This window comes from Mytilinidion resinicola (genome assembly GCF_010093595.1).
Source record: "Mytilinidion resinicola strain CBS 304.34 unplaced genomic scaffold BDZ99scaffold_1, whole genome shotgun sequence".
In the NCBI taxonomy this organism is placed as follows: Eukaryota; Fungi; Ascomycota; class Dothideomycetes; order Mytilinidiales; family Mytilinidiaceae; genus Mytilinidion; species Mytilinidion resinicola.
Window position 1 is genome coordinate 687,396 of NW_022985437.1, and position 25,798 is coordinate 713,193.

At 53.9% G+C, this 25,798-nt stretch overlaps 10 protein-coding genes across 10 annotated transcripts; 6 read left to right on the top strand and 4 right to left on the bottom strand.

The window, feature by feature from the left end:
- Positions 1 to 297: 297 nt before the first annotated feature.
- BDZ99DRAFT_513244 (uncharacterized protein) lies at positions 298 to 1,254 on the top strand (the record flags this gene model as incomplete). Its single annotated transcript, XM_033724697.1, has 2 exons — positions 298 to 1,094; positions 1,143 to 1,254. 2 exons carry the CDS (start codon positions 298 to 300, stop codon positions 1,252 to 1,254), a joined length of 909 nt encoding a protein of 302 aa, XP_033583942.1.
- A 1,313-nt stretch (positions 1,255 to 2,567) lies between these two features.
- On the bottom strand, positions 2,568 to 4,041 carry BDZ99DRAFT_456778 (uncharacterized protein). The gene has a single exon (XM_033718530.1). The coding sequence runs from the start codon at positions 3,992 to 3,994 to the stop codon at positions 2,675 to 2,677; it is 1,320 nt and encodes a 439-aa protein (XP_033583943.1). The 5' UTR covers positions 3,995 to 4,041; the 3' UTR covers positions 2,568 to 2,674.
- Positions 4,042 to 4,229: 188 nt separating this feature from the next.
- BDZ99DRAFT_470050 (MAGE-domain-containing protein) lies at positions 4,230 to 5,419 on the top strand (the record flags this gene model as incomplete). Its single annotated transcript, XM_033721604.1, has 4 exons — positions 4,230 to 4,259; positions 4,314 to 4,563; positions 4,646 to 4,774; positions 4,836 to 5,419. 4 exons carry the CDS (start codon positions 4,230 to 4,232, stop codon positions 5,417 to 5,419), a joined length of 993 nt encoding a protein of 330 aa, XP_033583944.1.
- A 250-nt stretch (positions 5,420 to 5,669) lies between these two features.
- BDZ99DRAFT_6298 (uncharacterized protein) lies at positions 5,670 to 8,530 on the top strand. The gene is made up of 2 exons (XM_033728782.1): positions 5,670 to 8,346; positions 8,415 to 8,530. Exon 1 carries the CDS (start codon positions 5,919 to 5,921, stop codon positions 8,307 to 8,309), a length of 2,391 nt encoding a protein of 796 aa, XP_033583945.1. The 5' UTR covers positions 5,670 to 5,918; the 3' UTR covers positions 8,310 to 8,346; positions 8,415 to 8,530.
- Positions 8,531 to 10,888: 2,358 nt separating this feature from the next.
- BDZ99DRAFT_470052 (uncharacterized protein) lies at positions 10,889 to 13,595 on the top strand (the record flags this gene model as incomplete). Its single annotated transcript, XM_033721605.1, has 7 exons — positions 10,889 to 11,320; positions 11,374 to 11,414; positions 11,470 to 11,814; positions 11,865 to 12,094; positions 12,148 to 12,200; positions 12,259 to 12,380; positions 12,440 to 13,595. The coding sequence occupies 7 exons, from the start codon at positions 10,889 to 10,891 to the stop codon at positions 13,593 to 13,595; spliced, it is 2,379 nt and encodes a 792-aa protein (XP_033583946.1).
- A 1,270-nt stretch (positions 13,596 to 14,865) lies between these two features.
- Positions 14,866 to 17,018, bottom strand: BDZ99DRAFT_513249 (uncharacterized protein; the record flags this gene model as incomplete). The annotated part of the gene is made up of 2 exons (XM_033724698.1): positions 14,866 to 15,078; positions 15,135 to 17,018. 2 exons carry the CDS (start codon positions 17,016 to 17,018, stop codon positions 14,866 to 14,868), a joined length of 2,097 nt encoding a protein of 698 aa, XP_033583947.1.
- Positions 17,019 to 18,405: 1,387 nt separating this feature from the next.
- On the top strand, positions 18,406 to 20,486 carry BDZ99DRAFT_456784 (MFS general substrate transporter). Its single transcript, XM_033718531.1, has 3 exons — positions 18,406 to 18,540; positions 18,587 to 18,842; positions 18,892 to 20,486. Exons 1-3 carry the CDS (start codon positions 18,412 to 18,414, stop codon positions 20,241 to 20,243), a joined length of 1,737 nt encoding a protein of 578 aa, XP_033583948.1. The 5' UTR covers positions 18,406 to 18,411; the 3' UTR covers positions 20,244 to 20,486.
- Positions 20,487 to 20,567: 81 nt separating this feature from the next.
- Positions 20,568 to 21,558, bottom strand: BDZ99DRAFT_6421 (uncharacterized protein). The gene has a single exon (XM_033728789.1). The coding sequence runs from the start codon at positions 21,471 to 21,473 to the stop codon at positions 20,700 to 20,702; it is 774 nt and encodes a 257-aa protein (XP_033583949.1). The 5' UTR covers positions 21,474 to 21,558; the 3' UTR covers positions 20,568 to 20,699.
- Positions 21,559 to 21,857: 299 nt separating this feature from the next.
- BDZ99DRAFT_529082 (uncharacterized protein) lies at positions 21,858 to 23,656 on the bottom strand (the record flags this gene model as incomplete). Its single annotated transcript, XM_033726395.1, has 4 exons — positions 21,858 to 21,864; positions 21,897 to 21,973; positions 22,048 to 23,167; positions 23,217 to 23,656. The coding sequence occupies 4 exons, from the start codon at positions 23,654 to 23,656 to the stop codon at positions 21,858 to 21,860; spliced, it is 1,644 nt and encodes a 547-aa protein (XP_033583950.1).
- A 629-nt stretch (positions 23,657 to 24,285) lies between these two features.
- On the top strand, positions 24,286 to 25,525 carry BDZ99DRAFT_456786 (Thioesterase/thiol ester dehydrase-isomerase). The gene has a single exon (XM_033718532.1). The coding sequence runs from the start codon at positions 24,406 to 24,408 to the stop codon at positions 25,384 to 25,386; it is 981 nt and encodes a 326-aa protein (XP_033583951.1). The 5' UTR covers positions 24,286 to 24,405; the 3' UTR covers positions 25,387 to 25,525.
- The last annotated feature ends 273 nt before the right edge of the window (positions 25,526 to 25,798 follow it).

Consider the following 25,798-nt stretch of genomic DNA (forward strand, 5'->3'; position numbering starts at 1 on the left):
GCAGTGCTCCCCCTGGCCCACGCCCTCCTTTCACCGACTGGGCCAATTGTTTCGACGGTGCAGGCCGCCGCTGTCTGGCCCCCGTGCGGTAATCTCCCTCTGTTGATACATAAGACGCTGCCTGCTCTGCCCTTCTCGCTCTTCATCCAGCCCAACTTTCCAAGCTCCAGCAGATCATCTTGACTTCGGTCGTCCACTCGTTGAAACTCCAACCACTTACATTCTTTAATTCCAACTCCGCCTCGCCCTCACCTACTTCAACTTTTTAAGTTAAGCCAACCAACCAAATCAATCAAAATGCGTTCCTCATTCGCCATTGCCGCCGCCATTGTCGGTGCTGTCAACGCTGCCCCCAACGGTGGCTACGGATACGGTGGATACGGCGGATACGGTGCCGAGTCTTCGTCCTCCGTCCCGGTCGTCTACCTTACCTCGTCAGTCACTGTCTACTCGTGTGGTCCTGAGGTCACGAACTGCCCGGCTAAGCACCACTCCAGCACCCCGGCCCCGTACGTGGCCTCCTCCACCGAGGCTCCCGTCTACAGCGCCCCCGCCTACACCCCGGCCCCATACAGCAGCCCTGCCCCAGTGTACTCCGCCCCGGCCTACAGTGCGCCCGCCCCAGTGTACTCTGCCCCGGCCTACAGCGCACCCGCCCCAGTGTACTCTGCACCGGCCTACAGCGCGCCCGCCCCGGCCTACAACGTCTCCGCCCCCGCGGTGCCGTACGGCTACATCACTAAGACTGTGTCTTCCACCTCTGTCTATGCCGTGACCACCGCTGGCACCACCACCGAGACCACTGAGGTCTACGTCTACACCACCGTGTGCCCTGCCACCGAGACTGAGGTCTACCCCGCCTCCACCCCCTCTCCTTACGTCCCGGAGTCCTCCGTTGTCTCCCCAGGTGAGAGCGCGTCCACCCCGTGCGTCGAGTCCAGCACGGTAACCATTGTTGTCCCAGTCTCGTCCGCCGTTGTCCCCCCAGTTGTCCCAGTCTCGTCTGCGTACTACCCAACTGGCACCGGCGGTGCTCCCTACCCATCTGGTGCCCCATCCGGCACTGGTGTCTGGGGAACTGCCTCAGGAACCGGGTAAGTATTTCTCTTCGTCTATTATCATTCATTACTAACGCATCCTAGCTACGGTGCTCCCTCCGCCACCTACCCACCAGAGTTCACCGGTGCTGCCAGCCACGCCAACGCTGGTCTGGCCGTTGCTGGTCTCGGTGCTTTCGCTGCTCTGTTCTTGTAAATGCCCGATCTCAATTGACGTCTCTTACCCTTCCCAGGGCTCGAGGCTATGGCTTTGCATGAACTCGGAGCAGGGGATCCTGGTGTTTATCTTTTCTTTTGTGGTCTTGAGTCTTGGGTAGCCCATGGGAGGGAGTAGCATTTAACGACCTGTCATGGGGGCCTCGACGGCAAAAAAGACGATGATCTCTGTATATTTGAGTGGGAGACCTAATTCTAATCGGAAGCTGTCGTGGGGTGTGTGGATAGGGGTGGTGGTTGTTGTAGAGAATTCAAAACTTGACTAAAACATTTGTCTTCTCTATTTGACGTCTTTGTGATACTTTCGGTACTGTGTTCCTGTGAGATCTGTTTACCTACTACGGACTTCGGGTTTCCTGTTAGAAGTGCGAGGAAAACCTCCCACCCCTTCACGGGAGTTCGATTGCAACCTCCATCTCACCTCCCCTCAGCCCGTGCTTCCACGGGTCCCCCATCCAGCCAACACTAACACGCGCCGATCAAACTGCCACCCCTGTCTGCAATCTCGCATCTCACCTCACCACCCCCATCCCTGCCGTGTGCCTGAACAAAACCCTTGTCGCGCCGCCATTCTTTTCTAATTCAGGAATTCCACCGCCGCCTGCTCTGGGTAACTCTTGTCTACTTTCTGACGCCGCTTGTTGGGGGTACGGGCGTCGGTGTCGCCTCGCCGTTCCCAAGCCACGCGCGCTCCAAGCGTGTCTGCAAAAGTGACCTCCAATGTTTCACGTTCACGAGGGAGCGGCGCAGTGTGTAATTTCCGAGATTATTGCGGCGAGCGATGACAGGGTGGTGTGACTAATGTTGGTGAACTGGGTCAAGGTGGACGGGGGGGAGTTGTGCGGGTTGCTTTTGTTCGGGTTTGAGGAGTTCCGTGAACGTTCGTGTCGATGGTCTTTTGCTTGTTGATGTCAGCGGTGTCGTGATGACTTTCGGGGGGATTTAGGTTCTGTTTTGGGCTTGACATGTGTGGTGCGAGACCCTGTCCCGAGGAGAGGCAGGGCGTTTTGCGTACGATGGTGGTTGCTTGGATCTAGATAACGGGGTTCTACAGATCGGATGAGGCGGGCTCGGGATTGTTGTGTGACTGCGCTGGGTTTGAGGACCCTAAGATCGGTATGCTAGGAAGGGTCCCGAGTGCTAGAATGGTTGTGTGACATCGTCGCAATTCGTCCTCTTCTAGCTGGGAGCGACTTCAAGTGTGGTTTCGAGTCTATCATCACTGTCGACACGAGGTATAGGATGTCAAACACCTTGAGACTGAACATGCACTTCACTAGGCTGATCTTGTTTGATATGCGAATAACGTCTCGGATAGATAGATATACAGACATGCTTTTATATACCAGGCCCATTGCCAACTAGAACTACAGCATATAGTACAGTCCACCATAGGCCTGCTACAAACTGCCTACCATCCCTTCTACGCTTCCAACCGGTCTCTCAACTAGGTTTATACATCCCTCAACGACGCTCTTCCTTGCCTCCTCAGAACTTACATTTTTTCCCCCAAGATAGAGTTCCCATACCAGCCGACTAACTCGCTCGTCCTTGACCTCTCCAAGATGCACAAACTGCCCGTCCTTCTTCCCTTTCTTCAGATTCTGTTCCTGTGGTTGTGGCTGATACAATGCGCGAAACACGCCCTCTGAATCCCGAGTGAAGGTAATGACGGACCCCTTGGCCGCCTTGCCACGACCAGCGAACAGCGACCTAAACGCCCTCATAGACTCGCCGAACGATTCATCCGCAAAATCTGATGGGTCGACCGGCTTCGGGAGGCTGATCTTCTTTTGCTGCTCCTGCTGCTGTTTCGCAAGTAGCTGCTGCTGCCTTCTCTGCGTGTCCTGGGTGCGATTCGTAAGACCCCTCATCCACCCATCCTGCAAATGCTTGAAGTCCGTTCCCCGTGTTGGAACAACCCTAAGCGCCATTTCAATACCGTCCAAACCGCGGCGCTGTAGTACGTCGTCCCATATTCGCTCCGAGCTCTCCCCTTCCAGCAGTGCTCTCCGCAGGTCGTCTTTTTCACCGGGTATAAGTGTTGAGGCGGCCGGGTTAATATGCTTGATGAGAGCAGATTGTAGGAGAGGCAGAGAGGAGTTCTTGACATAAAGCCCCACGACGTAGACTTGGACGCCAAGGAAGGACACTCTGCGTATGCCGAGGCCTAGGAGGGTATATTCCTCTGATGAGGGGGCAGCTTCGGGTCCGCTGGTGGTGGGTAGCTGAATGCTGCGCGGGAAGAATGGTACATAGGATGTCCCTGTGGGTACGAGCTCCTCGTTGCTGTCAGTTATTACTACAGGCTTTCCTTGGAAATCGCGGGTCGCAGAGGCGGGAGCGTCGGCGCGGTCAGACGGAAACCAGGAGGAGCTGCTACTGCTGAAGTTTGGGGTGGAATTGGACTCTTTCTTCTTGTTCGATAGATCGTCGAGGTCGTAGAATTGTATTATCACAATTGGGAGAAGCATGCACAGGGCAGCACCCAGCGCAGCGCGGTTCCTTCCTTGAATCAGTTTACGTCTTTCGATTTCTTCCCTGCGAAGCGGGTCCTTCATGTATGCATCCGCGTTGCTGCCATTGTAGTCCTTCGTAATGGCATCTCGAGTGCTGTTGTAGCGGCATCTTTGCGGCGTGCGAACGGGAGTGCGGGGGAAGTTGAGACAGCGGTAGATGGGACGCTTCGGTAGCAAGCGGGTTATTGGTGCGGGATTCATCTTGAGAGTCTTGTAACTGGTGATGGAGCTTCAATGCTGGTGAAAGCTAGCGGCCGTGCGGAGAACCACTTACTCCACAAAACTTGGAGTTCACGATGACGGTTTGCCAAGCACTTAAACTTCAGCGCGTCGAGAAGAACGCGTCCCGCACCAAACAACGTGAGCGCCCTCTACGATATCACACGCAGCCACGAGTTCTCAGCACACCACTCATTGCTCTACTCACTCCACCAATATGCTTCCAGGCCGTAAGCGCCGCGCCGAGGTCCGTCTCCCCTCACTTGATCCATGCTCATATGCGATATCTAATGTACGATAGCCCCTAGATGACTACCCCGATAGCTCTCCAGCTCCAGCAGCCCGGGCGACGCAACAAACGCAGCGAGGAGGACAACAGACACGCCGGCAGCAATCACCAGACTCTGATGCAGAGGATTTCGTGGACGGAGACGAGGGCGGGGAGTCGGACAATGCGAGTATACAGCAGCTTGCGAAGAATCTCGTGAGATACGCGCTCTCTTGCGAGTACGCACGCGTTCCACTTCGGAGGCAGGATATCAGCACAAAAGGTACGAATCGAGATCGTTGCATGCGGGCATATCCCGAATATCGAGTTGGCGGAAACACTCGCTGATGTCTTTCTCTAATTAGTACTTGGTGCGCGCTCCAGAGCCTTCAAAGAGGTGTTCGACGAAGCCCAGGTCATGTTGCAGGATATATTTGGCATGGAAATGGTGGAACTTGAGAAGAAGGAGAAGGTCACGATATCACAGAAGCGAGGTATGTCTGAGCACTGTTGTATTCTTCACTGGCAGGCTGTAGCTAAGCATCCCATCTCCAGCGGCACAAATGTCGCAAAACGCCTCCAAAACCAGCGGACAATGGATACTCAAGAACGTCCTGCCCAAAAAATACCTAAACGACGATCGCATCCTCAGCCCTCCACGAGCTCCTACGATAGAAGCAGAATCGCAATACGTGGGCCTCTACAGCATGGCTGTCTCCCTTATCTTGCTAGCAGGCGGCACCCTACCAGAGGCGAAGCTCGACAGACATCTGAAGCGCCTCAACGCAGACCAATCCACTCCAATCGACAAGACGGACAAGGTGTTGGCGCGAATGGGCAAAGACGGGTATATTATAAAGGTCAAGGAAAACCAGGGAGGCGAAGAGACCATCGACTACGTGGTGGGACCGAGAGGGAAGGCAGAAGTGGGCGCCGAAGGTGTGGCAGCCTTCGTGAAAAGGGTATACGGCGAGGAGGCGGACGACAGCTTGCACCAGCGGCTGGCGCGAAGTCTTGGTCTGAGTGAGCGGGGCGCTTGGGAAGCTGGCCCTGCGACACAGAGGAGAGATCGCGGCAGGCCTCGACGACCAGACAGCAACGAGGAGGAGCAGGACGAGGACCAGAGCGAGGAGGACTGAGGCGGCTGATAGTTTCGAGGCGTCTGTGGTGTCTGAGGTCAACTTCGAAGCGCTGTCATATTAGATATCCGGATCCGTGAAGGGTCGAAGGCCAGCCTCGGGCGTGTGGTGGGCAGTTCGCGCAATGCAGCCGGGCGGCGTCAAAGGACGGGATAGGCGGTTTGTAGAGGCGGTGCAGCGGTGGAATATAATAGGCGGCGCAGATTGGAGGAAGGGCACCAAGGGCAATATTGGATGCTGCCTTTCGCGTCGAGTTGCATGGCCGGCCAGTTCGAGTTACCCCACATCGGATGGATTGATCAGCGGTGAAGGAGCGGCTGGGCAAGAAAGAAGCGTCACAGCGTGGAGCGACCCGAGGACGGCGAGTCGATCCAAGAAATGGTCAAGACGCTCCATCGCCGACTGCAACTCGCGGCCGCACCACCATGCTCCCCCCAACGCCCGCTAGACGCCTCCTTGACTCGTAGCATAGCCAGCGTCACGCTGCGATCCGCCCGCCATGAGCAACATCTCTGCGCTCCTCAACCCTGAGCCAGCGCCGCAGAAGCCCTCGCCGTCATCACACCCGCCCTCGCGCGTTGCCTCCATGGACAGCTACACCCCGACCACCACCACCTTCGAGGCCGCAGACGCCCTGACTGCGCTCGCGACGGGCGCCAACAATCCATTGTATGCTGGCGCGCAAGACTCGCATCCTCCGGTCCCATACCCCGACGCGCGGCGGCGGAGCAGCATCTCGTCTCTGATCGCCCCCGTCGAGCCCTCGCCACCCATCGAACACGCTCAAGTATACTCGCCGACGCTGGATCAGTATCATCACAGCTCAAGATCGCCCGACGAGCAAAGGTGGCCCTCGATCACCTCAAGAACCTCGTCGACGAACGTCCTCGCGCCCATACACTCCTTGAGCAGCATCCTCAATGAGCAGGTCAAAGCAGAGCCCGAGCAGGCAAGCCCATCGTTCGGGCACGATGTTTCGCAGATCGTCCCGCCTCGGTCGAGTGAGGCCAGTGAGGAACGCGTGGTGGACGGGACACAATATCGCGAGCCCGGCTTTGTGCGCGACAATCCAACCACCGCGCAAATTCGCGAGCCCTCATTCGGAATCCAAGACTCTCCTCATCCTATTTCTACCGCAGTCCCTCTCACCTCGGACCTACACGACACACAACCTTCACCTCTACCTGCGATAAAGCCCGAACCGAACGGCACACCACGAGAAGGCACACCACATTCCCTTGTCCTTGAAAGAAGGGGTTCCGTTACTGACGCATCCGTGGACACAGAAACTCTGAAGGCAATTGAGGCTGTCAAGCAAAGTGAACTGGGACTCCGCGCAAAGAGTCGCGACACCGTCACTCCGACTAGGGACACGCTCAAGCCAGTTGCTGCTCCATCAAAGAAGCGCCCAGCGCCCAAATCGGCTACCACTAAGAAGGGCATGGCATCGAAGAAACCTGCGCCCAAGAAGCGCAAGCTAGACGCAGAGACTTCCAGCGCTGGTGGCACACCCAGCGTCCGACGATCAGAAACACCCTCCTCCCGCACTTCGAAAGCTGCGCCGCTCAGTAAATCGCAAGCGAGAATAACGTCCCAAGCCGGCACTCCTGTTGGCAGCTCACCTGCGCCCGATCGCTCCTCCCAAGCGCCCGTCTCCGAGGTCGAGGATTCAGAGGGTACAAACGAAGACGACGACGCTATCTTCTGCATATGTCGAAAACCGGATAATCACAGGTGGATGATTGCATGTGATGGTGGCTGCGAAGACTGGTTCCATGGCTCTTGTGTCAACATGCGCCAGGACGATGAAAACTTGATCGACAAATACATTTGCCCCAACTGCGAGACCACCGGGAAATATACCACATGGAAACCCATGTGCAGGAGGGACGGCTGTCGGCAACCTGCACGGCTAACCAAGGGCGCTGTGAGTAAATACTGCTCCGACGAATGCGGCGTGCTATTCTTCAAAAATGCCGTGGGCAGGCAAAGCAAGAGGAAATCCGAGACTGGAACAACCGGGAGGCGTACCAAGAGGAAAACACACAAGGATGCGGACGGAGAAGCGCATATGGATGATGATGAGGAGGAGCCATCACCGCGCGGCGGCGTTCTCAGAACTCGAGACCTCAAGGCTCTAGCACAGTCTTCGGAGGATATTGAGTCCTTCCGCAAGTTGGGTTCGGGAGTACTATCGCCACCAGCCACAGCTTCCCCTACCAAAGCGTCCTTCTCAGATTCACCCAAGCTACTAAATGGAGTCAACCATGCCGACACAAACAGGACTATGTCGGCGCCATCGATACTTCTCAATCGCGCCGAAACCGAGCATCTCTCGGCGCTCAGTGTTGAGAAAATTGGGCTGCAATCCCGTCTGTCTCTTCTCAAAGACCGCGAAAAGTTTGTTTCCCTCACCCGCGAGCACGCCGTCCGATACGCCGAGCGTGAAGGACTCAAGCCTAAGGAAGTGTGCGGGTATGACCGCCGTCTTGCGTGGAGCGAGACCGAATTCGCTGGTTGGCGTGCTTCCAAAATCGGTAAAGCGTCCCTCAAGCACAACACACTGGAGCCCGCGGACGACGACGTGGCAGCCGAGTCCGGCGCGGAAGAAGAGAGCGTCGCAGAGAAAGAGGCCGGTGACGATGTGGACAACTCCGCGCTGTGCACGAAGAAACGGTGCGCTCGTCACGCAAATTGGCAGAAGATCAACCTGCAGGACGCTCGTCTTGAAGAAGTGGAAGTGTTTGAGAGCATTAAGCGTGTTGAGCAGGAAGAGAAGGAGGTGCGTGAAAGGGCCATGCTTCGAGCGAGAGCAGATGCGGCGGCAAAGAAGATCGATGCCGTCCATGGACGTAGGGCTGAAGGCTGGGTGGAGAGAGTAGGGGCATAGGATAATAGGCTTTTGGTACACCGTACGACGATATCAGGTACTCTCTTGCGCCGGAATTTAATGGCGGCTTAGTAATGGGAGTTTAGTGTGCGATAACTATCTAAGTTCTCGCGATTTCGATTATCTTGCATCAGCAGTGTGGGCAAAACAGGAGGTTCTTATCTCTTTGGTCGACTTACGGGATAACCAATGGTGTCAATCAAATTTCATGGTATCGATATCGCCTATCGCAAGTTCTTCTGTATTAAGCTCTTGAAATGTTCCAAATCGCACACTGTATCTTGATACAATAACTCATGGCAGGCGCGAAAGGCGGCGAGTCTAGGGAGTGACATATGCGCTTCGACTCTACAAGTCCGGACTCCTCACTATCATGGTTCCGCCTCTGCGATTTAAAGCCTGTTTTTCATCCTTAGAGCCTGGGGCTGGATATCAGACTATCGAAAGGCCACAGTTGAAACTCTGGGTGGAGGTCCAAAAGCCCTTCGATGGGGTTTTTGATGCGCCAAAGCTGTGGGTCTTGCGAAATGAAATCACGCTGCGTGGAAAGTTATTGAGGGGCCCAATTCAAATTGCACTCGTCATCACGCGCATTACGGCCAACTTAGGAGCTTCAGGACCCTTAGGAACCCAGAAAGGTCCCACCTGATGCTGCACTAGAGAATCAAATATCGATCGCACGCGTTTAGGACGATCCCGGCCCAATCTCACAGCTAAAACACCCAAGACCCAGGATCACGGTCTAGAAATCTGGATGATTGTCCCAGGACGATGTCGATCTGTTCACCATGGCCAGGCCAATTCTTTCCGAACCAAGTCAATCGACAAGTGCTCTATCATTACCGACGGACGACTCCATGTGACAGACTTTAGGACGAAAGCGCTTGACGTAAGTCCGCGGGGGCACGGCGCATGCAGCGCTTCCTTTCCAAAACTACATCAGCAAGGGCGTTGGTCTTGTCTACGAAACACGGCTCTTGAAGCCACATTCCTCATCACATACAGTAACAAAAAGCAATGAGTGGTCTCATTCTTTGCTCTTTGTGAGCCGAACACTAGTCTGATCGCCGGCGTCACATTTGGTTCCAGCACAATTGCTAGACGTGATTTGACCACGGCTTGATAATGATAGCTTCTAATTGCCATTTTGGATAAACTTCGGAGAACCCAGGAGTCTAGGGTCTAGATTAGAGTGGATACACACGTACGACTAGTGCTAGGGCTGTCATGGGACTACTCAAACCCCAGAAAAAGGCAGTGAATATGTGTCTTAGGTTTTTCCCTCAGGCTCCAGGCAACGCCATGGTCCTTCGATCCATGAGGTCAATGGCCTCGGCTAGAGCAGCACGTCTATCCGTTGCACACAGTGAGGCGCACATGGTCTGACACTCCAGACTTCTCCTACGACGCCGGAAGGAACCGTTAAGAGACCCTTGGCTAATGCCGCAGTCCACGAGGTTCAGATGATCTTATTAGATAATAGATCTCTTGGCATCAACTTCGCACCGCAAAAGAGCCGGAGTTCAAAGATGTGTCAATAGACTTGGGTTCAATCAGTATGGAAGGGGAAAACAAGCAACACTGTTGACTGAAGGAGGCAAATCTTTCGGCCTCATTGTATGTATCATATCCTCTAGATACATAGGCTCTGGCTTCTACATGCCTACGTGTCAGAAGAAGGGATTCCGAGGTCGGAGTCGCCTTAGTGAATGCACGACCCCCTGTCATATTTTATCTGATCCGCTTTAGAGTTATCAGATTTTTCTAGCGAAGCGCGCCATCCACAATCGTGGCCTAGCACCATTCGTCTCATTCGGCTCCCTCTCGTCCCAATCGTCGCTTGAAATTACCATCTTTCAACAAAGCCATAACAATTTCATTTGGTGCAGTATCTCTGCAAGGTTTTGCCTCCCAGTATAGGCAGTCTGCTTGATCAAGACTTCCATGCTGTTGCAGACGCTCATTTACTGTCAATCCTGCAATCTTGTTACCTCGCTCCGGTGTTGAAAGCGTACCCTAGCCGTCCGATGTGTACCCGGCATCACTCACTATTCCATATTGCTGTCATGTCACCTCGCTCGTATATCGGAGGTTCTGCAGGCGCTAGAAGCAAATGGCTAACTCTCCGTCACCACCGAACCTGCTGTCAAGCCACACGGAGCATCACTTGGGACGCTTGAAGCAACCTTGGCCGTTAGCTTGGTAACAGGTCCCCACCTCTCGCTACCTGATTCCTGATTGCTACATGTTTTGCTCATCTGAGGCCGGCCTGGCCTGAGCATTGGAGAACTGTTCTCGCCACTTCTCCAGAGCTCCACACGTTGACATCGTCTAGGCTTGGGTATCTCTCGTGTAATTCCCACGCTAGAAGAAAGAAAGAATTTCGCGTCCGAGGCAACTGGAACGGCTGCGCGGGATGAAGGTGCTTGGCAAATGATGATCAGAAGAGGGAGGGGTATGAAAGGCCCCCCTTCCCAGACCCTCGATCCCATCAACCGGGTCGCCAAATACATACAACCTTCTTGGAATTGTTCTTTTATCCGCTTTTGTACTATTCGAGCAAATCCCAGGAAGCAATGATGTTGCCCTTGTCTCTCGCCCTTGTGGCCCTTTTCTGGTCTCAAGGACTGTGCGATGAACTCAAGAAGAACCAGGTCTGTGTCGACGCCGTTTTCGAGGCCTTCGGCGACCTCAATTTTGAAGGCGTAGGCTACGGCGAGTACTATGTGTCTATCTGCAACAACTCTCTAAAAGCAAATTCAATCTATGCGACGGCAAAGACGTATTGCAAACCGGAAGATATCAAGCCTGGCTTCGCTATGCTTTCAGAGTATTGCGAGAACTATGGCGAAGTCGAGCTATTGCCCATGTCCGACTTCGCCGACACTTTGACGGAGAGCTACATCAGTAGTATGCGGGTGATAGATTATGGAGAAGTAGCGGAGACAGACAACATCACAACGACGGTGCTGCTATCTCGCTCATACTTCCTGGTGTCATATCGGACAATTGTCAGTACATCCTGCCAATTATCAATGACTATCACTTTGCTTACCTCTACTAGACTATCTGGGACTTCGAAATGTGGTCTCATCACACATATGGGTATGTCTCTATGTTACACTTCAGCCCAACTGAATTGCAACTAATCCTGTCGTAGATTCGCATTATATGGGTTCTGGGGTAGTGTATTGCTGCTTGCCATGATCAACCGGTTCATCAACTTCGTCTTCCATAAACGACAAAGTCGAGTCGGCACAGACCCAGAACACAATGCTCCTTTACCGAATGCTTCGTCAAACAAGCTCCTCGTTCCTGTGTACGCCGTCCGGCACTGGATTCGAGCAAATATCATTGTTCCTGCTGCCTTTGGATCCCACCATCAACGCCTTTACTACTGGTTCACCGTTCCGACACGCCTGGAGGCAATCATAGTATTTTCGTATTGGGCTATCAGCATCATTTTCTCAGGCATCAATTACCGCACTTTTATTGGAAACCTCTAGTAAGTATTCCTTGTCGCTGGCCTCTCCCACGTACTGATGAATTGGATAGCTGGAACAACATCTCGCCACAGGTATGGCGTTATGTCGCTGACCGTACCGGCATCTTGTCCTATGCCAATCTCTCTCTCATCTGGATGTTTTCCGGCCGCAATAACATATTCATATGGGCGACGGGATGGAACTTCTCTACTTTCAACATCTTTCATCGTCACGTTGCTCGGATCGCTACCTTGCAGGCCATCGTGCATTCCATTGCGTGGACAGTAATATACGTGGACGGTGAGTTGACAACACATGTTGAAATTGAAACACCTGGCTAACCATCTTGCTAGACGGTTACTATAAAGAAGAGTTTGCTGAAGTTTGGTTCCTTATGGGGGTAGTGGTCAGTGCCCTCTAAAGCTACGTCTTCTGACTATTCGTCAGCTAACACTTCCGCTCAGGCTACTGTCCTGATGAGCTGTCTGCTTCTGTTCTCATCGGTGTGGCTTCGAAAGAAGTTCTATGAGGTCTTCTTGCTGATCCATATTGCGTTCTCGATCGTGGTCCTTGTTGCCCTCTTCTAGTAAGTGCACATCCTCCGTCAATATAGCGCTAGACCGCCAGTATCTAACTTTGGTGTAGTCATACCACCATTTTCGATGGAGAATATAACCCTTACCTCTGGCCTCCGGTTGCTATCTGGGCCTTTGACCGATTCCTTCGCGTTGTCCGCCTCGTAGCCTGCAACATTAGCCTAAGATTCGGCGGAAAGAAACTGCAGCACACCAAAACTATTGCAACTTATAGCAAGGAAACAAACGCTATTAGACTTGAGATCGTCCCCGGGTCTGCATTCCTCAAACCGAATCCAGGGGCCCACTACTTTGTTTATCAACCTTTAAGTTGGAAGGGGTATGAGAATCACCCGTTTACAATGGGTGCCTGGACTTCCGCATCCGAAAATGATGCCTCTGCACCAACACACTCAACTTCATCGAATAAGATAGAGAGCGAGATCGTAGTCTCCACCTCAGCCGTCTCATCTGGCTCAGCTTCAGCTTCCAGCAATCAGGACCATCCTACGACATTAACCCCCGGCGACATTAGCCTCATTTTTTGGATTAGACCGTTCAACGGCTGGACTCGCCGCATGCGCAACGAGTGCCTCAAAGCCACGGACGGCGTCGTCACCCGCTCCAACATCCTCATCGAAGGTCCATACGGCGAGCGCGCACCTATGCACAACTACGAGACCGTCCTGCTTATCGCCGGCGGAACTGGCATCGCCGCAGCCGTGCCCTACATCCAAGACCACATCCGTCGCTCCTCACCCCGCCAAATAGACGGCCAGCTCACCTTCTCCACCCGCACTCGTCGCGTCGAGCTCATCTGGACATGTCGACAGGCGGGGCTCATCAACAACATCGCCAACCGGGAGCTTGCGCCCGCGCTTGCCCGCGACGACGTCCACGCTTCGCTCTTCTGTACGCGGGATAGTGGCGCCACGACGCTTTCGAGCTCGGCGGTGTCGGAGATTAGCCCCGTGGAAGACAAGGAGTTTTCTGTGACTTCGCCGCGCGAGTGCGATGTCAAGATCGAGCATGGGCGGCCGGATGTCAGGGGGGCTATTCTGCAGACTGCGCGCAGTATCAGCGCTGAGGGCTCGAAGGCTGGGAAGATTGCGATACTGGTTTGCGGTCCGGCGGGGATGGCGGATGAGGCTAGGGCAGCCGTGCACACTGCTATGAAGGAGGGGTGTCGGTCTGTTGAGTATATCGAGGAGGCTTTTGGGTGGTAGGTAGACTAGGTCGGGCTTTATAACGGAGGAGGAGTCCGAGTTGGATCTCAGGTTAGATCCGGTGGGAAAAAAAGTTTACGAAATTTGCAAGATAGTGGTCATTACTATACCCACTACGTTTTGATTTCCACACATTGATGGCCTGCATACTCACCTCACTCCCATCGAAATGACGGCCCACATACGGACCGTCGCCACTTAGGCCTCATCATCCTGAACCCTACTCACGCTCTCACTATCACTGACTTACCAACACCTCCATTCCAACGACGTTCCACCACTCGCACACGAGACAGTTGCAGAGGAACTTTCGAACCAATCACCACATAGGGCTCCGGCACGAAGTAATCAGGTTTGACAACGGGCGGCGCCAGTGATTAAAATGATTCCACTCTCAACTACGCACCCATGGCGAAAAGAAAGATGGAAAGACCTCGAAGGACTGACTTGCAGCGATGAACGGAGACAGGACGTGTAGAACGTAACGCCCACGTGATTTGCGCCGCTTTAGCGAGAATCTAGCGTCACGCTAAACTCTCGGGCAGACTTCGGGATTTATAGATGCAACGATACCTCCTCTCCCACACACATAGACACTCTGTGCTCGACACTTTTCGCCATGCCAAGACTTTCTTCTTTGGGGTCTTAGCACGTGACATCGGGTCAGGAAACGCCGAAGGGGACGGAAGAAGTCAGCAGTCGATCAAGGGCGCGAAAGTAGAGACACGCTGAGAGGGAGAGCTCAACAATTCCATCATCGGTATAAAACGACTGTATTCACCACCTCCACCAGAGCAACTTATACACACCTCCCGCCTCACAGAAATATGTACTCCCCCCAACAACATGCCACCCAACAACATCGACAACAGCTCATCCAGCAAGAGCCGTACAAAACGAGGGTATGAGAGAAAGAGACAAACAAGGGTGCTCCCTGTGATGCAAGTACCGTACCCAACCTAGTCCCATCCCAACTCGACTCTACACAACCAACAGAACACAACTCCGTTCGCTGATGCAACAGTTAAAGGAAACAATGAAAGTCTCGAAGAAGACAAAACGTGTGTGTATGCAAGGGATGGGGGAATCTTTATGACGGACGCTTCGCTCGCTCAAAAAACGGATGGTCTTGGAATGTAAAGGGCTGATGGAATGTGGAAACATCTTCATTCCGTACACAAAGCAAAACTTTTTCTCTTTACGATCTTCTTTAGTGTTCGAACATATGCAACTAATATTTCTCGTCCACTCACTCACTCAAGTACTTTGTTCATGCCCATCCGAGGCTATCGAGGAGGCGTTTCGTTTCTGGAGGTGGCATGCCGAGAGCGCCGAGAGCGCGCACCTGGGATCCGCGTCGTAGCTTTTGCAGGCCAATGGCGACCTTCCAGCTCTCTGCGTCGGCGATGATGAAGACGTATTTCTTGCCCTCAGGGTCTCGGATGCTGGCGCGGAGGAGATGTTTATTATTGCGCTCGCCGGTCTGTGAGTGGTTGTGTTAGTAATGGTTTATCAATTGACCGGGCAGGAAAAACTTACCTCGACAAGCTTCATAGTCCAAGCCTTGACATCCCACTCACGCTGTGCAACACCCCTAACATCGTCGTCAATGAAGAGACCTTCGGTTGTGATCTTCAGTATCAATCCATCGGTAACGGCACCGATACCGGCAACCAGTTGAGCCACTGGCTTCGGGAATAAGTCGTTGAAGAGATAGACAGCCTTGATCTGGATTTTGTCGGGGTCATTGGTACTGTATGCACCCCGTTGGCTGGGCGGAGGTGTAGTTCGAGATGTACTCTGGGAGGGAGCATAGGAAGATTCAGAGTAGGTAGACGACTGGGGCTTCGCTGGACGCTTCGGTGTGTCGTAAGGACGGAAAGAGTGGGCGTCTACATCTTCAGTGCCGAGATATGACTTTGCAGAAGGTCGCTCGTAGTTCTTCTTGGGCGACGAAGTCACTTTGACGGTAGTCTTCAGAGGCGAGGAACGAGTTGAAGTAACGGAGGGTGTAGGAGGACCTCGACCAAAGACATCCGTCCGTTCTCCGGCACTCATTCCATACGTCGCAGAGCGTCGCCCGGTTACACTGGCTGCGAGCCGCTCTGCTGCAAGCCGCTCCGCTTCTTTCTTTGCTCTTTCTTGACGCTCTTTCTCGGCACGTTCTCGAGCAGCCTTGAGTCGATCGGCGCGGATCTTGTCCGCCTGTTCTTTTGCTTCTTTGGCCGCAGCTTCCGCCTTCTCTTTTGCTTCCTTGGCTGCAGCATCTGCTTTGTCCTTCTCAGCCTTGATCCTGGCCTCCTCAGCTTTGATCTTGGCCTCCTCCTCAGCTTTGAGTGCTCTAGCCTTGGCCTCCTCCTCGGCTCTGATTGCTCTAGCCTTGGCTTCCTCCTCAGCCTTGATTCTCTGCTCGGCCTCCAGCTTCTCTCTGATCTCCTTCTCGATCCTGATCCGAGCTTCAGCTTCCCGCGCTTCTCGTTCTCGGGCGTCGTTCTCCCTCTTTTCCTTCTCCTTCGCCTGGCGTTCCCTAGCAATGCGCTCTCTTGCCTCGCGTTCACGTTGTTCCTTCTCTCGCGCCCGCATCTTTTCCCATTTCTCCTTTTCAGCTTGAGCACGAGCTTTCCGTTCAGCTTCATCCTTCCTTTTCTGCTCGTCATCTCGCCGCCGCTTGGCTTCGTCAGCTCGCTTCTTTTCCTCTTCCTTTTTCCGTGTTTCTTCGCGAGCATTTTCCCAGGCGGAAGAAGCAGAGGGTGGGGGCTTCGACCATGAAGGCTTTGGTTCCGGTTTCGGTTCAGGGTCGGGCTCTTGGGGCGGTGGTGGCGGCCGGGGGGGCGGAGGAGGAGGGGGCGGAGGGGAAGGCGGACGGGGAGGAGCTTGTTGGTGTTGATGTTGGTGAGAATGGGGCGGTGGCCCGTAGCCAGGCTGCGGTCCTCCTCCCGGCGGACTCTGGGGAGGAACGCCAGCTCCCGGATAGCCATTGGCGGATGGTCTTGCTCTCTGATAGCCTGGTGGGACCCCTCCAGCTGCTCCACGAGCGCCATCAGCATTCCCACCTCCAGCAGGTCCTCCACCACCCCAGGCTCCTTCTCCTTGTGTCTTGCCCCAGGCCCACCCTAGCACTCCGACAGCGACTATCAAGAGAATAACGCCCGCCCCGCCGGACGCTACACCCTTGCTGATCATTGCAACCCATTGCTTCACGGTCGGCTCAATAATCTGCCACAGGCCAAGGGCAGCGAGCGTTGCAAATACTCCAGCCAGGAAGCTGTTTCGCTGGGGCGCCAGTGACGGCAGGTAAACGAAGCCGCCACCAGACGAGTGCGGCGGTATTATGAAGATGTCGTAGTTGCCTGGCGGGAGGCCACCTCCTGTGGACTTGGGATTGGCGCCATGCGGAGGCGGCGGAGGCGGAGGGCCGTCCATGGCAGGCGGTTGTGCGGCAGCCTCGAGGCCGCGTCAGAGTCGAGCGACGCTATAGAGAGAGGTGTTTGAGAGACGGTCGCAGGAAGCCTGGAGGGAAGGGTTTGCGTGGTCGGGGTGCTGGGCCGGTGGGTCGGAGAAAAAGCATAAGGGCAATTTCTAGCTTGGGGTGACCCTGGGTCGCGAGATGACGAGCTGGGATGCGGCGAATCAGGCTTCTATGAAGACATGTAGACGGTAAACAAGACAATGCGGCGGGCCGGAGCGCCAGTATGCGAACAGAGGGCGGAGGAGCGGTACAGCGGGCGGTGATGGCGGTGAGGTGGTGTGTTTACTGGTGTTGATGGCCGTGTTTTGGCGGACTAGCTCGCGGATGGTGCAAACGGGACAGCTGTGTGGGCCGGTCCGCAACTCGGTGCCAGGGTGATGCCCGGATGCGCTCTCCCAGGCTTCGGCGGCGGCGACGGGGCCTTAGGGCTGCTGTCCTGCTGTCCTGCTGGCCTGCTGGCCTGCTTTCTGGTTCTCGGTGGGCTGTGGTTCAGGCGGGCGACGCGGGACGCGCTGTGCTTTTTGATGCCCGCGAGCGTCCAACATGGAGTGGCGGCGCTGGGATTGTTGCTCCCACAACACGCGCAATCGGGCGAATGGCGCGGCAGCACGCAGCCTCTGGCCCTCTACTGGCCTGCACCGTGATATCGTGTGAAGCCGAGTCATCCAGTGCAGCGAGCAGCCGAACGCGTCGTGCTGTGGTTCGTCAACAGCGCACGCCTCTTGGGACGCCCGCCAGGCTCCGCGAATCTGCATCATGCTGCAGCGGCCCCGGTCGCTACCAAGCTGAGGGATTGCCTGTTCTCGTGCCGACAGCCAGGCTCTTCCTTGAGCGGCCCGCGCTACATGGCAACGGCCGGAAGATAACTGGCCTGCCCGCGGCGCACGCCCTGCTGTCTCGGGGCCCTGGAGGCGTTCAGCGAGGCCGCCGAACAGGTCGACAGAGATGCAGGCCGTGTGGCTCTGGCGCAGATATCGACAGCAGCGGAGAATATACGCAACCCACCCCCAACGGCGATGCGTTGGCGCTGCACGCGAAACATACGCCCGGATCGGCTAGCCCTGCTGAATCACGTTTCGATACCAGGTCTCCCGCCGCCGTCATCACCAACGGCGTCTGTGGCGTGCCATGCCAGAGCGTTGGTCCACTTGTGGCACGCTGACTCGAGCATCGTCGCTGCTCGAGGTGCGACGACGCGTCCCTTTCTGCCCTCTGCCATGAGTGGGGAGGCTAGAGGCACATCATGGGTCCACACCGCCTGACGCCCTGGTGACGCCGAGCTTGGCCGACGACATGGACGCATACGAGCTTCACCCGCCAGCGCCGCCTTCGATCCCGCCCAGCGCCATGCCCGGCGACCTCATGGACTCGCGAAGAGAGCACCTGCTGAACAAGAAGACGGTCCGCAAGCTTGATCTGATACTGCTGCCTTTTCTTGCCCTGTTGTTCCTGTTCAACTCGCTCGACAAGTCCAACGTGAGCCCTGCCAGCTGCAGCCTTCAACGCCGACTAACAGCTTCAGATTGGCAATGCCGAGTCCGCACACTTCACGTCCGACATAGGGCTGGAGAAGGACGACGTCAATACAGCTGTTGCCCTCTTCTTTGCCTTCTTCGTCAGCCTGCAGCCTCTCGGAGCCGCCTTGGGCCGGAAGTATGGCATGGTCCGCTGGGTCCCCTCTTGCATGATAGTATGGGGTGTATGTACGGCATTACATGTCTGGGTCCGGTCGAAGTGGCAGTTGTTCATTCTGCGTATCATTATTGGGGCGTGTGAGGGTATGTAGCCCTCTCCGATCCTCAATCAGCTGCTGACCATCTTCACCAGCTGGCTTCTATCCTGTCACCGTAGTCTACCTATCCGTCTTTTATACACGCTTCGAGTTCGCCCGCCGATTGAGCCTGTTCTATGGACAAGCAGCTGTGGGAGGCGCGCTAGGGGGGGTGCTCTCTTACCTCGTCTTCTCCCAGTTCGGCGACGAACAAACAAACCGGCCCGACGATACCGGCGAGGAAGGTTGGAAGTCCTGGCAGGTGCTCTTCCTACTTGAAGGATGCTCCACGGTCATAATAGCCTTCGCTGGCTACTTCTGGCTTCCACACAGCGCCAAGACTGCATGGTTCTTGACGCCAGACGAACGAGAATGGGCAGAACTACGCATCCACCGTGACACCATGGGTACAGACACCGTTCACCACTCCAAGGACGACCTAGAAGAAGACGAAGAGGATGACGAAGAACGCCTCAACACCTCCGGATCCGAGTCCCACGGCCTCCTGAACCCCACCGCTCCAACTTCCACAAAAGTCATCACCGACGACCGCGGCATAACCCCCCATGACATTCTCTCCGCCCTGACCTCCCCCAAAATCTACCACATTCTTATCGTCAACATCCTCTCCGCCATTCCCGCCATGGCCTTCCAAGTCTTCCTCCCCCTCGTGCTGGCCCCTCTGACCTCCTCCACCGACAACCCGAACGAACCCGGGAAAACGAATCCAGCCCTCACAAACCTCCTCACCGCACCCCCCTACATCTGCGGTGCCATCACCCTCTTCGCCTTCGCCGCATACTCCGACCGACACCGCAAGCGCCTCCCCCCAATCCTCGCAGGCCTCTGCCTCCTCCTCTCCGGCCTCGTTCTCGTAGTTGCTATGCCACAGACGAAAGCCTGGGCAATCCCGCGCTACCTCTCCTTGAACGTGCTACTCAGCGGCACATTCATCGCCAGCCCGCTCACCGTGGCGTGGATATCGGGGAACACGCCATCCCCCGGGAAACGCGCGGTGCTGCTCGGCATCAACGGCTGGGGGAATCTAGCAGGCGTCTTCTCCGCCCTTTTGTTTAGACCGAAGTACCAGAAGGAGGGGTATATCACGCCCTTCTGGTGGACGCTGGTTGCCGTCAGCGTTGCGGCGGCTGGGTACGTTCTTTTCTGGCTTAACCTGCGCCGGGAGAACGAGGCGCGGCAGGCGCTAGTGCGGAGCTGGGACGCTGATGATGTGGAAGCTGAGCGGCGGGATGGAAGGGGTCCGGTTCGGCGGCAGAGGGGGTTTGCGTTGGGGCTGGCGAGGTTGTTGGCAGAGGTGAAGGGGTTCGCGGGGTTGACGGAGTGGGTCGAGAAGGCGAGTGAGGGCCGGGAGGGGGATGAGAGGGTCACGTTTGTTTGGGGGTATTAGAGTTTTGATGGTAGGGTGGTTGTGGCGTTTTGGTGTTCTGGGTGGCTATTTATTAAGGCATGACGATACCCGTGGGATGATATCCAAGTGTGAGGTTTATGCATTATGGATGGTTATTGTTGCAGAGAATGGGTGGATGTGATTTGTGTAGGTGACGCGTTCTGAACCTGCCGTTATTAATTTTCTTGCGCGTGCGTGAATGGGGATCGTGAGGACTGACAATCTGACCAACGCTGATGAGCCATCGAAGCACCCCCCGATTGTGGAAATATGCCGAAGTTTCGGAGTCGCATCTTGCCGTTCCAACTCGGGCTCTGCGGGAGCGGGGGTAGGGGATGAAAGGGGGAGGCGGTGGTAGTGGACAAGCGTGAATACAATAGATAGATAGTAGGGGCTGAGTAGATAGCTAACCGGCAACTAAGCAAGTGAAACATCCCAAAGTGAAGGTAAACCGCCCTACTGATCCCAGTCGATAAAAAGCCAAGGGTAAGTAGATTTGAGCCATTCATTTGACGCTTCGTATGCGTTTCCAAGCAGTCCATTCTTCCATAAGCGGTATGCAACATGCTTCCTCCAGCTAACCTCGCGTGCAGAAAAAATCGGGGGATATTGGTTGTCTTGATGATCGCTATGCTCGCACATATCTTTCACAACGTAGTTTGTGCAAGGGCGCCCATCGGAATGATAGCGGGCGTGGATGTGGCACGGATCCACAGCGGCTTCAAAATGCATGGCTGCGAACATGAAAAACGGTGCCAGCCACCACTGCCACACCCGGTGGCTTCCGCGGTGTCGAGATGAACTTCCTTCGGTCGTAAGGTCCTCCAGCTCTTCACTTTCGTTTAACTCAAGGCCTCCATGCTCTATGACAACAGTCTCGTACCTCTCGTCTATTTCGTTGTCTAGCCACTCGATACCGTCTGCTTCGTCGTCTTTCTGAAGTAGCTGAGCGACATCGAAACCAACTTTCTCGAGACACTGGCACCAAAGGGTCCAGGACGATGTTGAATTCATCATGTCCGAAGGCGTAACTCCCCATATGTTTCGGAGATTTGGGTCGCATCCTATTTGAAGAAGCGATACAATCATTTCGGTCATCTCTTCCAACCATGCGGAGCCTAATTTGTAGACATTGCAGATCCTAAGTCGGTCAGAAATATGGTGAAAGATTCCCTGGCCTGAGTTACTGGTGGCGTAGGGGTCTGCTCCATATTTGAGGAACAATCTCATCACGCGAGGAAGCGCCCTGGCGCAGACACCGACTGTGGTAGACAACAAAGGAGTAAGTCCCTAGCCGTCCTTATCTTCCATGTCAGCACCACGCTGGATCAGAAGTTCTAGAGATTGACAGGACTCAGACATTACGTCAGCGCTGAGCCACGAGCAGAACAACGCTCGAGATGCGCGGTGAAGGATGCCACGTGTATAGGTCCATTCAAGTTCAACAGTTACATCCGAGTCGACGTGCACAGCCCAATCCACAATATCGGCACCTCTAGCAGTCGTGAGAGCGCGTGTGGCATCTAGGACTTGCGCACTATGCTGGTTTTCTTGTTTCATCTGTCTATAAAAGATAGACAATGCTGAGGACCCTTTGCTGTGATAGATCCGATGTCAGAAGCTAGATTATAAAGAGCAAAAAAGATGACATACTAGTTACAGTCCAGCGGATCAGCGCCTTCGAGTAGCAGCGTTTGCATAATCTCTAGTTGGTGCCAGTATGCCGCCCACTATAGATATGTTAGTAATACACACTATTTGGAAGCAGTAAATTAGCCAACAATTGGAATAAATACGGGCTTACTCCCAGTAAGGTGATTCCGTCGTCACTTTCCCGGTCATTCGGATGAACCCGACGGTTCCACAATAGATCGCGGACACCATTGATGTGACCATATTGGATGAATCTCCATATATCATGATCCGCGCGTAGGAGTCCAAATGTTGAAAGTAGAGGCGACATGGTGGGTGTCGGCGCGTCGTTGGCAAAAGAAGCCGCGAACCCACAAACTGACAGTTCAGCTCTCGGAAAGAACAGGGCTCGGAATCCTCCAAAATTGTGTTCATGTGATTGACTCGGGTCGCTCTTGGTTCTGAAAACTATTACTGATCCGATAGAACCAAGGTCTACATGGATCTCAATTTCTTGAACTTCTACTACTTTGAGACGTTCGGAATCATTCTTGTAGTACAATACGCTCGTGATAGTCTGAACATATGACGGACGGGTTTTCAGAATGTTTTGCAGTGCGATAGGTTGGGATGGTCTGTACCTTCCAAGAGAATCTGGTTGTCTCTTCTTTGAGGCGAGTTCGTGAGAAGCCTGGGCATACAACTTCGCTAGAAGAGATCTGAGATTCTCGAAAAGATTACCTGCCCCGCTTGGAGAAAGTGGGTTGTTTCCCGATGGTTGATTTACCGAAGCAACAACCTTTCCAAACTGTGTTGAGAGTAGAGATAAAGAAGCGGCGGCATCTTGGGCAGAGCCAGTTAGTATCACTTGATCTCCCACAGGGGTCAGGTGGAGTGCATTGAGGTTCTCAACGATATCAGCTAACCGATCCAACTTGCCCAACTTCGTGCAAGCATGCTTTGCAAAATGTTGTATCATTTCCTTCGACGCTGCACCATCAGAATGAATTGCTGACAACCGGTCACTGACAGTCGAGAACCCCGCGACCATAGAATCTGTATGCTCTCTCTGTTGGTCTAGCATCGAGGATATGCCATGGCTATGGGTGGATATCTTTTGTAGGACTGCCTGTGACAGTTGTAATTGCTCACGGCGCATACATCGCTGAGTCTTGTCAACGGCGCTGAGTTGCAGGCGACTTGTTGTAAAGCTGGCCTTGAGGTCGGCACGAATACTTTTTTGAATTTCTTGGATGGACTTGAGACTTCTTTGTGTTTCTAGATCGTTATGTCTAAGAAGTGTCAATATTACTAGGTTTTGCCTTGCACTTTTAGACTGACCGCCCAATAGTAGACAGAATTTCAGACATTCCCAATCTTCGCCTGTCCAACCTTTCCGAAATTTGATTCAACTCCTTTTCTCTGAAGACCGACTTTACTCGCGTTCCAAATCGGTTGAACGCATGCTTAGCGCTGGACTCAGGATTCCCGAGTAGTTTTCTGAGACAGGCTAGATCTTGAACGAAGGCCTTGAGCTCTTCCTCAAGAGCATCGAAGGATGACCGGTGTAAAGTCGCAAGCGATGAGGTCAAGTATGATTGTTTGAGAGCCTTGATCCGAATGAGCGCCTTCTCTAGGCCGGCAAGGTGGCGATGGATGTAATTCAGCTCCGCCGATGCTTGGCGTAAGGCTGAGATGAACTTGTACGTCTCTCGGATAGCCCTAAGGCTTACGTCGAGAAGACTGATAGACGCTGAAACGATTGAGAAGGGTTCGGCCATGCTTAGCTTATGTGCTTAAGGGTTGGTGCTTTTGATGTAGAACTAGTTGAGAAGAGTGTGAAGAAAGGTGGACTCATCTAACCTACAAGGTTGACCGGTGCTCCCTCTTTGAAATAATAGGTTGCCTGGCGAGGCTTAGGCGGGATGTACGTGTTTCTGCGTTGCAGGGTTGGCACCCTCGACAAGGCTGACTGCGAAAATTGTCTATAAAGTCATCCCAAAGCAAACCTGAATTACTGCGGGATCTGTTAGCTGTAACAGCTCATTCAATAGTTTTCCATGATGAAGTCTGATTCGAGGAATAACATCTTCAAGCTCTTCGAAGAGCTCGCCAGAGGAACTACTATGCCTTCGGGGCACCAAAGCACAACATGGCAACTGGACTAGGTCAGGACTGCCTTCTATCATATTGGAATACGCCGTGGTCCTTGCGAAGAGCTCTAGAAAGGTACGGTGCAAAGGCTGTTCGATGATGGAATTAGAAACTCGAGGGCTAACGACGGAGACTATTGAAGCTTGCACGTGACAGTATTAAAGCATGCTAGTGGGAGACGTGCCTCGGCTCTCCACAACGATTACTCTTCAGCGTTCAGCAATACTGATTTTCCTCTGGACTTGCATTGGCTTAAATAACAATCTACTAATCGTGCAGCATCCTGTTCTTCTCACCTGTCGTCTCTTCTCGCTTTTTGCATTCATTGCTCATCAAGCCTCAGGTTTCGACTCAATTTCCTGCCATAGCATGCAACATGGTGCTCGCCGCAACCCTCCCTGAGCAAGTGGCCCTGGAAAAGATTTCTGAAGACTATTATGTCACCCTTTTTAATCCGGACAAGATGGGAAACGCAGCTAACATTGCCTATGGTGGATGTACGGTTGGCGTAGGAGTAAATGCGGCGCATCAAACCATCAAACCAGGATATCATTGCTATTCCATCATGGGCAACTACCTCGGACCCGCTCTCACGGATCGGAAGCTTTTCTGCAAAGTTCGGCGATACAGAGACACTCGGACTTTTGCAAGTCGGCAGGTCGAGGTCAGTCAGGAGCAAGACGATGGAACCCACCGTCCGTGTCTCATCCTTTTGGCTGAGTTCCAAGTCCAAGAGCCCGCCATTCTGTTTACTTATTCCGCGCCGTCTGCTTCCAAATATGCTCCTGCCGAGGAATGTCCCACCAGAGATGAGGTCGCGAATGGACTAGTGAAAGAAGGAAAAGTATCGCAGAAGATGGTCGACGTATTCAATACAGTGTTCGGACTCATGGCACGCTTTTGGGAGTGCAGATCCCCCCCTGGCAATGTCATGTCGCAGAACTTATACGGGATGGCGAAGCATCTGAAGACGACACAAGACCACCTGCCTATCACTTCGAAAACATCAGCCGAATGGGTGCGGAGCAAGTCGATTTTGACGACCGCAGCAGAAAACGTGTCGGCACTCTCTTTCTACATGGACGGGGCCTTATCATTCCTCCCACTTTCATTCAGTAACTTGTTTTTGCAAGATGCCGCCGCATGTTCGACGCTTGATTTTGCTCTACGCCTCTTTTCGAACAAGATTGATATGAATCAATGGCATATCAAAGAGCTGAGAACGATTAATGGAGGGGAAGGGAGGACATACGATGAGGCACAGATATGGGATCAACAGGGGGAAATGATTGCTTCTATGACACAGCAATGCATTATGCGACCACATAAACCAAAAGCAGTCAAAGCGGCGCTTTGATTGAGCTGGGAGTGGGTAGATAGCGAACGACAATGGGAGCGAGCGTATGATCTGAGATCAGTTCGAACATCTGTAGCACCTCGAAATGTCAAAATCGAACTCTTTCAATTGGTAGTTGCTGTAACCGATCATCTGTTGATCCAAGATCTCGAATTTGGTATTCGTTACGTTGTCTTTGTTGACGTCGAGAGTGAGGTTGGTGATGTCCTACAAAGGTAAGCAGCACAGACCAACGAAAACGAAAACGGTTCGGGTGTCGTGCACGTGACCGTTCCGTTCTCCCAGATCTCGAAACCTCATCTGAACCGCAACTTCAGAGCTCATCCACCCAACCACGCCATCGAACCTCATCCCCCACGGGCCACTATCCGCAAACCAGTATGTCAATTGCGCACTCCGGAGCTCCCTTCGC